The following is a 13,271-nucleotide window of genomic DNA, read 5'->3' as shown; positions in this document are numbered from 1 at the left end:
AAGCAAGTGGAAAAATTTGCAGAACAACTAAGAAAGGAATTTAAAGTAAGAGATTTGGGTCCAGTAAAAAATTATCTCGGTTTAGAAATTCAAAAAACATGCACGACTGGTAGCAAAGTTGGGAGTTGCTGTGTGTGATATGTAAACATGTTCTGTTCTGTTTAAAATACTATTGTTTCTGTTTGAATGAGAGGGGGTGTTAGAGGACATTCGGCACAGAAACATGTGTGTATACCTTTAAGAAGTTTCTGGGATTAATTGGCTGCAGGTGACCGTTGCTATAAAGGAAAAAAGCTGAGTTTTGTTGCCTGCCTGCAGGAATAACACCCACCAGAGTTTGTGTTTATTTGCTTAGTAATAAAGTCTTCGTTTTAGTTTGGGTTTTTACACCTATGTCTCCTGGAGTCACTCTGTCCTCTGCCACCGGCTGGAAATCCCCCTCCAACACACTTATCACCATATGACCCTACCTACAGCAGCATCAGGTGTTCCTCTCTCTGGACTGCTGTTAGTTAAGTTCAGATTGGCAAGTACTAGTTGACAGGGTCTTTTCAGTGAGCACAATTTCATATATTCTGTTGCAAGTCACTAAAAACCAGCTCATATAATACTTTCCCCTCTTGCTACCAGAAGTACCCAGCAGACTGGTTGCTGTTGCTTACTGCAACGGAGAGGGTCGAGGCACAAGGAGGTCATTGCAGTGCAAATGCACTAGCAGAGGCACTGGATTGGTTCTGCTGGTGTGTTTGAACCATGCCAACCTCTCCATTGCCTCAGGTCTCTTACCTCTGGTAAGTAACAGCAGCCCACCTGTTGCTAGCCTGGTAGTCCTGCCCTACCCAGTGAGCTGCTTCTGTTTGCTCCTCACCTGTAGTGGGAAATAAATGCATGGTTCTCCTCCTTGCACCCCCTCTGATGCAATAATAATAATAATAATAATAATAATAATAATAATAATAATAATAATTTGTATCCCACCCATGTGGCTGGGTTTCCCCAACCACTCTGGGTGGCTTCCAACAAAGATTAAAAATACATTAAAATGTAACACATTAAAAACTTGCCTAAACAGGGCTGCCTTCAGATGTCTTCTAAATGTCAGGTAGTTGTTTATCTCTTTGACATCTGATGGGCAGGTGCCACTACTGAGAAGGCCCTCTGCCTGGTTCCCTGTAGCTTTGCTTCTTGCAGTGAGGGAACCACCAGAAGGCCCTCAGCACTGGACCTCAGTGTCCGGGCAGAACAATGGGGGTGGTGATGCTCCTTCAGGTATACTGGGCTGAGGCTGTTTCGGGATTTAAAGGTCAGCACCAACACTTTGAATTGTGTTCAGAAACGTACTGGGAGCCAATGTAGGTCTTTCAGGACAGGTTTTATATGGTCTCGGCGGCCGTCCCCAGCCACAAGTCTAGCTGCCGCATGATGTCACCATATATCTGCACTGTTGATTTCTGTGCCTACATGCTTTGAATTCCTTGTGCATATTTCCTGTTAGAACATTATGTTCCTCATGAACACCTACTGACATTGGAGGTGGGGGAGGCATGTTGGGTTAATGGAGAGGGCACAGTGTGTTCTTACTCTTTCCGCAGATAGGGGAGCAAACAATATAAACTGATTCAGCCCTGTTCATCCATCAACTGATAGACCACACTGCATATGTGAATTCGCCTTGATCTAGAACATTAGGCTTCAACCACTTCCGATCTGGGACCTGCATTTAGCCCTCAAATGCAATCGGGAAACACTTCATAATTTCTTTCCATATGTGGCAGTACTCCTGTTGCAACTTGCCTTGGGTTAGGCTGCAGCCCAGTAGGGGGCCAGGTCTCTCCAGTTGAGAATCAATGATCCAGGGAACCATTAAACTTTCAGGAAATGGAAGACTTATTGGGTATTTTTGGAGGTAGAATAGATTCCAATTCCAGTAGATTCAGACAGCTGGCATTCCCACAATGGAACTAGAATTAATGGCATAAGTAAATGCTATTACTTTGAGGCTGTCAGAAGAAAAGCCCATGATGTAGTTGAACTGGGTTATGGGCCTGCACCGCATGCCACTTTCCTTTAAAATATATATGTATATGTGCAAAAATATATAACACTGTGGAAATTGATAGTTTCACCCAGTTTTGCTGACAGGTGCAATTACCACTAGCACCAGAGAGGGGTGCCAGCAAAACAGCTTCTTTAAGCTGCCTTTAATTAGCTGCAAAGTCATTTTTCGTCAATGGATTAATCACTGCAGCATGCTGAGTGCTAGCCGGGCTTATAAAATATGTTTTCAAAGGGCTTTTCCCCCCTCTCCCTTCCTTTCCTTTCTTCCTCTGCTCATCTCGCAGCATTGTTCCTCTACACTTCTTCTCCCTTGGTTATTACATAAAATTCTTTTATTAGACATGCTGGGCCCTGCCAGGGTGAGACAAAGCCTCCGAGATTGACCCTGGAAGCACAGTTGACAGCTGTGTTAATTTCTCCAAGTCGAGATTCTTGCAGGATGCGCAGAGTGCAGTATTTTTAGGAGAACTTGTTTTTAATATGTCAGGTTGGTAGGGCAGATCAAAGCAACAGAAACAAGGGAGACACAGGATCTTAGCACCTGGGCAGGTTTACACAGGGAGATACGATCTTTCAGGTAGTTTGGGCCCAAGCCAGATAGTGCTTTATAACCAGCACTGTGAATTCTGCCTGCTAGATCTGGGAGCCACCTCGCTTTGTTAAGTTTCCCACTGAGTTCTGGGGGGTCTGATGTCGTGTCACTTCTGGACACTGTGGGAATTCAAAATGGCGGGCATCTTCTGGGATTCAGGCCAGGTGGCTCAGTAACCTGGGCACTTGGAGGCACCTTGTAAGAGACCTTCTCAAACCTGAGGATTGCCCTCAGCCTTAGTTGTTATTTTTCTAACTGGCTTGTAATCACTCAAAGCTTATTCATCAAGCATAATTGTCTAGAGGAAGGCTAAAAGAAAAAGGGGGGAAAAAAAGAAAAAAAGCATTGATCAGGGTTCTTACATAGCCAGGCTTGGATGTAAGTCACTTGGGTGCTCTCAGAACAAAGGCTTCGAGAACAAAGCTGAGAACAAAGGTGGATGGAAATACTCCTCAGGATGTAAAGTCTGTTATCAATCGTGTTATGGCAGGATAGAAGTGGGGGGAAGTGATGAAGCGTCCGGCGGTGGTTTATTAAGGAAATATCTTCTGATTGCTCTGTTTCTATATCTGACTATGCAAAAGGCTGAGTGTAAGCGGTGATTCTGCAGGGGTGCAGGGAAAGCACACAATGTGGAACAGGGCACAATGTCCAGCTTCCAAAAAATCTCAGCTTTTAATGAAAGAGGAAGTGCTTGCTGGATCAGACCAGCACCCAGTTCTCATGGTGGCCAACCAGAGGCCTAAGCATGCTTCTTTTTACCTTTGCAATCCTGAGGAAACTGACTGTTGGCATGGAGTTCTACCTGACAGGGAGTGAGGACTTAAGTGTTGGAAAACTCCCTGGGGTGCCCCTGCAGCCCCCAAACTCCAAGCGTCCTCCAGTATGCTCAGCTCTGGAAAAGGCATTTTCCTTCTTCTCCAGTGTGCTTCAGTGACAGATACCAAATGATATATGCACACTAATCTTCTAGCATAACACAGCAAGAAGCGTGAGACATTGTAGAGCTAATCTACGTATTTATATGCACACTATGTACAGACAAAGGAATCATGATGTTTTCTCTTTCCAGCTCTAAGAGAGGAAAGCCACTTCCGAGCTAGGGAGGAGGTGGGGTTGCGGGCTTCACGCCCCTTCCCCACACTTGAGGGGGCTGGCTTCAGCCCTCGTGATACCAGGGGAATCCTTGGATGTGTCATCCCCGAGCCAGCCAATCGGCTAGCCTGGGGGGCGTGGCCTAGCCGCATTTAGGTCTGGCGCGGCTGAGGGTCTCCCTCTTTGCCGCGCTGCAGCCAGACAGGTTTCAGGCTGAAGCCGGTTAGTTGTTAGGACCAATGCCTAAGCCAATACCGCTCAATTCCTGTAATCAATAAAGTTGTGGCCTAATTTGACCCATTAACCCGAATTCTTGTGTCTCGTGTCTTTATTTCTGAGGGGGGAGGCTAGAACTCGCCACGCAACAGGAAACAAGTAAAAGCAAAAGTACAGTAGTACATACAGTGGAAGAGATAAGACTATCTTCCATTCCCACACTCTTCCCAGACAGGCATGTGATTTACACCAATCTCATCTGCAGCATCGGAGGCGCTAAATACTAACATTAAGGTTCCTGCAGCTGCTCACTTTCTGGCCCAAGAGTAGCCCATATAATGATCTCCAGAGGTTTGTTGGACACCAACTCCCATCACCTCTCTGTGTGTGTTGGTGTTTGGTCTTGGTTGTGGAGGGCAGAGGATCCACTCACCTGCTTCTGCATACCAGAGCAACGAGGGACGTAGGTGGTGCTGTGGTCTAAACCACTGAGCCTCTTGGGCTTGCCGATTGGAAGATCAGCGGTTCGAATCTGCTCGATGGTGGTGAGCTCCCGTTGCTCTGTCCCAGCTTCTGCCAATCTAGCAGCTCGAAAGCACACCAGTGCAAGTAGATAAATAGGGAAGGTAAACGGTGTTTCCGTGTGCTCTGGCTTCCATCGCACCAGAAGTGGTTTAGTCATGCTGGCCACATGACCCATAAAGTTGTCCGCGGACAAACGCTGGCTCCCTCGGCCTAAAGTGAGATGCGTGCGGCACCCCACAGTTGCCTTTGACTGGACTTAACCATCCAGAGTTCTTTTACATTTTACCTTACCAGAGCAACATAGGAGGTCTTCTCTATCCAAGCACTGCCCATTGCCAGTCCTGCTTAGCTTCAGCATGGTTGCTGGATCACAGATTGTGCTGAAATCTTGGAAAACCAGAATTGTGGCTGTCTAAAGTGTTCCGTGGCTGGGGGATACATAGCCATTGTGTTCTGATCCTGTGAAGGCAGTAAGGTGGACAAGTTTTTGCAGCACCACGGAGAGCTCCTAGTGAGCAACTTGCTCTAAAACAGGCATGTCCAACTCTCAAGAGACTGCGATAAACTCCCATTATAAAAAAACTGGCAGTGATCTATCCATTGGATTGACCAAAATTGTTGAGCTTGTTTTGGGGTGGGAGGAGACCCAAACTTGTTGAGTTTTTCGGGGGGGGGGGGCAATCAATCAGGATCATGCCTTAGTTAATCCTTCCTCACCCAATTTTTATCCATTTCTCCCTTAGAGGATTCCCATAGAGCCATTGCCAGTCAGTGTTGACAAAACCGAGTTAGATGGACCAGTGGAATAAGGCAGCTTCCTAAGTCAGACCATCTAACTCAGTCTTGCCAACACTGACTGACAGCAGCTCTCTGGTGGTTTCAGACTGGAGTCTTTTCCATCCTTACCTGGAGATCCTGGAGATTTTTGCATGCACAGGAAAGATTCATAATATAACAAAGTTCAAAGCTGTACTAAAATAGATCCACCATTTGGACCTGACAGCTCAGGTTTGAATGATTGCTGGGAGCCCCCCAAGCTCTCTCTTCTCAGCTGCTGACCAGCCTACTGACTTGCCTTGATTATTGATTAAAATCCCTCTACACACCTAGGCCAGTTCATGTACTGCATACAAGATAGGCTGCAGCTTACAAACAGCTTTTTTTTTTTAAAACAAAGCATGTGAAGAGCTCTGGTTTACTAAGCCTGCAGGACTCCTCTGCTTGCCAATGTCTAGGGCCCTGTCAATCTCCATGTGTCTCCAATTTCACTAGGACAGAAGCAGTCGGAGCAGACTGGCCTCTGAGGGCTCTCTGGAACTGATCAGCAGGTCAGCTGAGAATGTCTGACAGGCAGGCAGCCTCGATCGCCCTCCCCTCCTTCTTCGCAGGCTTTGCCCAGAGGATCTGAGGTTCTCCTCTCTTTGCCTTTTCCTCCTGCTGCCATCACCACCCACCCTGCACGCCTCCGGCTGTGCACCCAACACCCGGACCTTTCGCAGAGCACTTTGCTTAATCCCTCAGATTCTTTATATAGGAATTAATCTCTCCGTCACAGTGGGAGACCACTACAGGGACAGGAGACCAGGGGGCGGGCTGTGTGTATGTGAAGGGAGAGTGTGAGTGCCTGTGTGTACATTTATCTCTTGCGTGGAGGTCTAGAGTTGCATTGCTCTGGTTTTTTACTTTCTCCTGCTCTGGAGTTTAGCTGTTCTCTCTGAATCAGGCCGAGGACTGTTAGCAAAGCAATTGTTGGAATTGCATGCACCGCTAGTACTTAGAGAGTGAGCATAGAGCAGCATGGCTGAGCAAGAAGTTAGTGGCTTGCAAGTTCTTCTCTCTACGCTTCAGGTAAGAGGACTTCAAAGTAGCTGGAATGGGGAGACCCCTGTTGGTTCTGTCTTACTCTCTCCCCTCCCTCCTGCCTGCCTGCCTCCCTCCTGTCTCAAGGTCAGCCATAAGAATTGAATGGATGTACCTGCTTTGATATTTAACACCTCCCTGCTGTCCAAAATCAGATTGGGTGCATGGAATGAGACTGTGAGCACTGAACCAGGAAGTCTCACCCATGCCATGAACTTATCAGGTGGCCAGCTTAGGCAAGCGTCTGTTTCTCAGCCCTCTGTCTGCAACACAGAAAGAATAATACAGTACTGACCAACTTTGCAATGTACATAGAGTGCTTTTTGTACATTCAGATGCTGTGCAAATATTAGGTACTGTAATAGATTGTTTGCACTGAAATCTTTTCTTGCAGCAGTCCTAGCTGTTTTAAGTCTGCTGCAAGTTTGGGATTTGTTTTGGGTTTCAGAACAGAAAAACAAATGATTTTTGCCCCCGGTTTATGCATTCAGGTCTAGCATCCCTTTTTTTGTTTTTGTTTTAAAAAGCAAGTGCTAGAAATCAGACTTGGGTTTGTAGCTGCATAGAATGGATGCTGTTGTTGTTATTTACTCCAGACACCTGAATTCTAAGAATGATTTCTGTATATGTAAAAACCTTTCAACAGAATTTTCTTAAAAACAATCTCTCCTATGTTGGTGAAAGCCCAAAGGGAGATTGAACCTTCCAACCTGCAAACAGAAAGTGGACTTTTGCAGTTTGGGAATTAAGGCTCGTACTGGTTATGCTAGCATCTTTGACATCTTGGATGTGACACCTTCCAGCAGCTCCTATGGAGGGAGAGGAGCATCCTAGTTTGCACTAATGGAGATGTAGCATGTCTGTCATTAAGGCAGGAGCATGAAGGCAGTAGGGATGTGGGTGGCGCTGTGGGTTAAAACACAGAGCCTAGGACTTGCCGATCAGAAGGTCGGCGGTTTGAATCCCCGCGATGGGGTGAGCTCCCGTTCCTTGGTCCCTGCTCCTGCCTACCTAGCAGTTCGAAAGCACGACAAAGTGCAAGTAAATAAATAGGTACCGCTCCAGAGGGAAGGTAAATGGCGTTTCCGTGTGCTGCTCTGGTTCGCCAGAAGCGGCTTAGTCATGCTGGCCACATGACCTGGAAGCTGTACGCCAGCTCCTTCGGCCAATAAAGCGAGATGAGCGCCGCAACCCCAGAGTTGGTCACAACTGGACCTAATGGTCAGGGATCCCTTTACCCTTTACCTTTATGAAGGCAGTAAATAGAAGGGTGGTGGAAATGGCAGGGTCCCTAGTGGGTCTCTCCCTCCCTCCCTCCCTCCCTCCCTCCCTCCCTCGCCCCTCTCTCTAAGGTTGGGAATCTCAGGTCCCAGGGGACAAATGCACACCCCAGGAATTTCTACCAGGCCCTCTGGACCCTTCCCAGGCCACAGCTCATCTCTGGAGCCACCACTGATCCCGCTCTGCACCTTTACGAGGTGCTTAGCTGGAATGTATCATTGGACTGGGATTATGCCTCTTGCTTGTCTGAATGTTTGTACAGAAGCCTCTGAGTTTGGGAGCTAGCCTTCTGTACAAAGGGAGGAATCACATGAATTGCCCCACCTACTTCTGCTTGTGGCCCTACAAACCATTGGCATGTGGCTCCTAGAAGGCAGTCCATGAGGGAATGTGAGCATCAAGCTGAGAAAAATGGTTCCCAGCTCTTGGTAGATAGCTATATACACTCCTCTGTCCCTATTTAGCAGGTCCCGAAGTTTCCCTGCTAATTCAAAGTCCTGATTTTGTCCGTTTTTTGTGGGTGTTTTTTTTGTGTGTGGAGGCAGGGAAGAGGTTATAAGGATGTTTTAAAAATGTGTTGTTAATGTCAGCCCACCTTTTTCTCCACAACACTTAATGTGGCATACAATGGTTCTCATCCATACAATGGTTCTCAACCTGCCTCATTTAATCACCACAACAATCCTGTGAGGTAAATTAGGCAGAGGCAGTGACTGGCCCACCCGTGAGGTTCATGGCTGAGTGGGGATGGGGAAACCCAGCCAGATGGGTATTATTATTATTATTATTATTATTATTATTATTATTATTATTTGAACCCATGTGCCAGTCCAACACTCTAAGCACTACACTAAGTGGAAAGTGCACAATTTATGGCTCAAATATGAGAGAAAGAACAAATGGAGGAATGAAACTGCCCCTGACTCACTGTTGGTGGTTGTTGTTGTTGCTGTTGTTAATGGGTAGTTAATGAACATTACTCCCTTAGGTTCATTAATTTCAGTGGGTCTTCTCTGAGTACAACTAACTAGTAGTTAGTTTTATACTAGGAGCAGAGAGGCCTTAGTATAATTTGATAATTTTGTGCCAGTCATTCCTTCACAGGGATGTCCTACCTGACAGGGCTGTTTTGATAGCGGAAGAGGAGTGGGCAAACCTTGCCCACTGCCCTGAGCCACACGGAAAAAACCTCAGAATGAAAATGTGATAAAGAAAATGAAAAACCACGATTTCTACTTCACTGGCTTTCCCCCATTAATTAAAACCCGCTACATAATTAGAAAGAAAATTGGAGTCAGGATGCAAAGCCATTTAATTTCTGGAACTTTTTCACGGAAAATTTCATTCCTTGGTGCAATTAAAAAAATGTCTCTATTCAAAGACAGGCAGAAGTAATTAAATGGTGGTGTGTTGTGCCATGTGTTGTGGAAGTGCATATGACAAGTGAAAAAAGACTTAGTGGCTTCAAAGTAGAACTACATAGACTACAGATGTCTTGGTGTGGCAGACGTTTGTCTTCAGACTGTTCCTTGTGTAAAATTCATGAGCTCTGTCGATTTGCAGAATTCGTTTCCTCCCTGCAAAATGCAGATCAAATTGAAGACTCACACCTTGTATTTCATGTAAGAGTGTGCAAAAAGGATTATTATTATTATTATTATTATTATTATTTCTAAAAATCGGTTCATCCCATGTTTCCTTCACTGAAATTCCATTCTTTTTCATGCTTTCTGTATTGGCTAATTTTTCATGTTGGTACTCACAATCACATTGCTATTTTTAAATAATAATTTTGGGTCCTCCCCTGTGGAGGTAGTGTAGAGAACATCGGAAGCTGCTTTTGGCTGACATTCTGTACCCCCTTTCCAATTGCCTCCCCGAACATCCCAGTGCAGACCATTTGTGATGTTGGGTGGTGGCTAGGAGAAAAATGTTCCATTCCCCCCCCTCTCTCTGTGTGTGTCAGCTACAATTCCCCCACAAAATGTCTGAGAGCAAGTTTGCACTGGGATATTCATGGAGCGGGGAAAATAAATGATGGTAATATCTTCTTGGCCACTACCTGAGCTAGGTATGTGACCCCCACCATGGTCTGAATGGACACAGGAGGAGTCCCATTCATGCCCATTCTGTCCTCTCTGTGTTTATTCCAAATAAGTGCAAATTGAACTGAATGGGCTCCATTCAGTCCAGTTTTTCCATTTGTCCTGAAATGAGCCCTTACTTTTATGCATACTCTGAAGTTCAGCATTCAGACCCACGACTCAGTTGATCGAATCAGCGAAATAAAGCAGTGCCGCCTTAACCTAGAATATACTGCTTCTTGCTGCGTGGACTTTTATTCATTGCATGCTTGAGTGCCCTTCATTCCCAGTACTCCTTGCATGTGGAAAACAAGCACTTCAAGGAAAATAAAAAAAATTCCTTCCAGTAGCACCTTAAAGACCAACTAAGTTAGTTCTTGGTATGAGCTTTCGTGTGCACGCACACTTCTTCAGATACACTGAAACAGAAGTTGCCAGATCCTTCTATATAGTGAGAAGGTGGGGAGGGGTATTACTCAGAAGGGTGGTGGGAATGGGTGATTGGCAGATAGCTGTGATGAGCCTGTTGACGACTCTTAACGACTGGAATAGGTCTTACAGGAAAAAGTAAGGGGTGAGAAGGTGAAAAATGGCTTTGTCATGTATAATGAGATAAGAATCCAATGTCTTTGTTCAGACCAGGTCTCTCCATGGTTTTAAGTTTGGTAATGAGTTGCAATTCAGCAGCTTCTCTTTCCAGTCTATTTCTGAAATTCCTTTGTAGTAAAACAGCTACTTGATTCATTGTTAGGTTGATTGTGGGGTGAAAATCATTGAATACCTATCTATTAAAGGAAAATAGTTCAACTTAGGGTTGCTGTTTTTTTTTTTTAAAAAAAACCCCCACACGTTTTGTTTCCCAGAGTTCAAAATCAGGGAGTATTCAAAAGCATTTTACCCTAAACTAGTCATTTACACCCTTTTACTCAGAGGGGACTTTTTGCTATGCTACATGAAAACGAATGCACCTGCTGGTGCAAGAGCCCCTGTGTTTGCAGACACAGAACTTTAAATTCAGCCCACTAAGTTCTAAATAAAATACAAGAAACATTGAGGCTAGATTTTTTTTTAAAAAACCCCATAACTTGTAATTCCACAGCATGTCAGAAGGGAAAAATAAAACCCCAATGTGTTAAAACAGATATAAGATCTGATGAGCCTCCAATATCTTTCCAAAGCTCAGGATGACAGGATGCCCTTGTTATTCATTGGCAATGGATGCCGACACTATATGAGGCATCCTGGATTTAGTTCCAGCACTCAGAATGGCACACATATTTGCTGAGGCCACAACCTCTGGGTTTTGGATTGTGCTCATTTAGAGCTGGCACTCTCTGGGACGGCTGGCAGGTACCTGCGTGACCTGCATCCCAGTGTGCTGGACAGCCAGCTTGACAGCAGGCTACAATTCAAAAACGAAAGAGGTGAAAATCATGTGTTGATGGAGGATGTGTGGATTCCTCTCTGCACAAGACAGGAGCCTAGCAGGGAACAGACACAGGAGCCTCCCTTAGACATCATCAATTGCCCTGCTCCTCTTTCCCAGCACTTGCTTTGGAGATGGCAGACTGAGATATTGCTATATGCTGTGGTCAAGGGGGAAATCCTCTGCCTTGATACCCTATGCAATGATGTTTGGTATTGACTGAGGCTGCAATCCTGCACATACTTACCTGGGAGTAGGGATGGGCAAATGTCAATTCTGTCCCCCCTCCGTCTTTCCAATCTTAAATTCTGTTTGCTACATTTCTACAGCATTTTTGCAAAAAAACACAAAAACGTTTTAAAGGTCCTCATGAAAATTTGTGAGTATCCTAGTGCATGTTTCTCCTAAAATGCACATTTCTGAAAGCAGATATAATGTATTTTTGTTTTGTCATTTTCACAAATATATGCATCTTCACTTACTGACCCACATATATATTTTTATACATTCCCCCCCCCCCCGATCCTCATCAAATAATTTGGAGAAGTGTGAATTCTGAAGGATAGCTGTTTTTCCATTTCTGTATTGTTATGGGAGCTGCAGGTTAGGTAGGTTTGCACTGAGATGTGAACCACATTTCTACCCTGTCTCTACCTGGGCATAAGCCCCATTGAGCATAGTGGGACCTTTTTTTGAGAATGGCTGTGAGTCAAGATATGGGATGCGGGTGGTGCTGTGGGTTAAACCACAGAGCCTTGGACTTGCCGATCAGAAGGTTGGCGGTTCTAATCCTCGCGATGGGGTGAGCTCCCGTCGCTCGGTCCCTGCTCCTGCCAACCTAGGAGTTCGAAAGCACGTCAAAGTGCAAGTAGATAAATAGGTAGCGCTCCAGCGGGAAGGTAAATGGCGTTTCCATGTGCTGCTCTGGTTCGCCAGAAGTGGCTTAGTCATGCTGGCCACATGACCCGGAAGCTGTACACCGGCTCCCTCGGCCAGTAAAGTGAGATGAGCGCTGCAACCCCAGAGTTGGTCACGACTGGACCTAATGGTCAGGGGTCCCTTTACCTTTACCTTTTTATGAGTTATGATGGCAGGAACAGCAGCAGCAGGCCTCAGAATCCCAGTCACTGGGGAGCAACAATGTGAGGGAATTTTTAACTTCACACCTTGTTTGCAGGTTTTCCAAAAGGAAAACAATTTTGGGAACTGAAGGGGAGTTTTCTGGTGCAGCATGGAGTTTAGTGTCCATTGGGCTGTTGCCTCAGGGAGCTTAATTTTATTTTTACTGTTTTGTTTTTTAAATCACACATGTTTATATGGCCCCATCTGGTCTATACATCTAAAGCAGTACTATATCACTTTAGAGAGTCAAGCGTACCCAAAAGGAATACTTAAAACTGTAGTTAAGGATGCTGAGAATTGTTAGAATACTTTTATTATTCTCACAGAACTACAATTCGCAGAATTTCCTGGGAAGAGGACTTAGTTGGGTAAACCACTCTGTAGATTGTAGCTCTTGGAGGGGAACAGGGGTTTTCAAACAACTCTTTAACTACAGTTCCCATGATTCCTTGAGGGAAGCCATGATTGTTTAAAGTGGTATTGTTATAGAAAAAGTTTAGGTTGGCTTTTACAGCCCAAGGGGTTCATTGTCCCCACTAAGTCCGTTATCAGTCAGAGAAAATTGAGTGGAGGCAGGATCCATTGAAAGCAAGGAAGATCTTTATTTTTCTATTGCTCAGAGTCCCCCCCCCCCTTGCGAGGAGATGAGGATCCGGAGCAAAGGTGGGCAAGAACCTTTAAAGACTTTTGAAATTGCCCAGCCCCTTAGCCAAAGACCACCCCAAAAAGCATCATACATGTGCCACAGAAAGAGGCGGTCTACAACAGGAATTTGAGAGTGCGCCTTTTCTTCTGTCTGACAAGATAGCTGATACTCAGTGCCGGATTTATGTATAGGCTACGTAGGCTGAAGCCTAGGGCCTCTATCTAGGGGGCCTCACCAGCCTGCCCTCTCCCCAGTGCCTCAGTCTCCCCTCTTCCAAAATTGCAAACCCAAGACTTCATGCAAGGGCAGGGCAACTCAGGCCCAGCAACTATGAGACTCAGGGCTAGCCAGTGGGGCCCAATTTGA

General features: G+C 45.5%; 1 protein-coding gene across 1 annotated transcript in view; it reads left to right on the top strand.

Moving 5' to 3' along the window:
• The first annotated feature begins 5,836 nt into the window (after nucleotides 1-5,836).
• AGBL1 (AGBL carboxypeptidase 1) overlaps nucleotides 5,837-13,271 on the top strand; it is a 401,756-nt gene continuing 394,321 nt past the window's right edge. Inside the window, exon 1 of the mRNA XM_028706413.2 lies at nucleotides 5,837-6,334. Within this exon, the coding sequence (XP_028562246.2) occupies nucleotides 6,284-6,334 (51 nt within the window). The 5' untranslated portion in view covers nucleotides 5,837-6,283. The remainder of the gene's footprint in view (nucleotides 6,335-13,271) is intronic.

The sequence above is a fragment of the Podarcis muralis genome, chromosome 14, assembly GCF_964188315.1.
Source record: "Podarcis muralis chromosome 14, rPodMur119.hap1.1, whole genome shotgun sequence".
In the NCBI taxonomy this organism is placed as follows: domain Eukaryota; kingdom Metazoa; phylum Chordata; class Lepidosauria; order Squamata; family Lacertidae; genus Podarcis; species Podarcis muralis.
The sequence above is the reverse complement of the archived record's forward strand: the minus strand, read 5'-3'. Positions and strand labels throughout refer to the sequence as shown.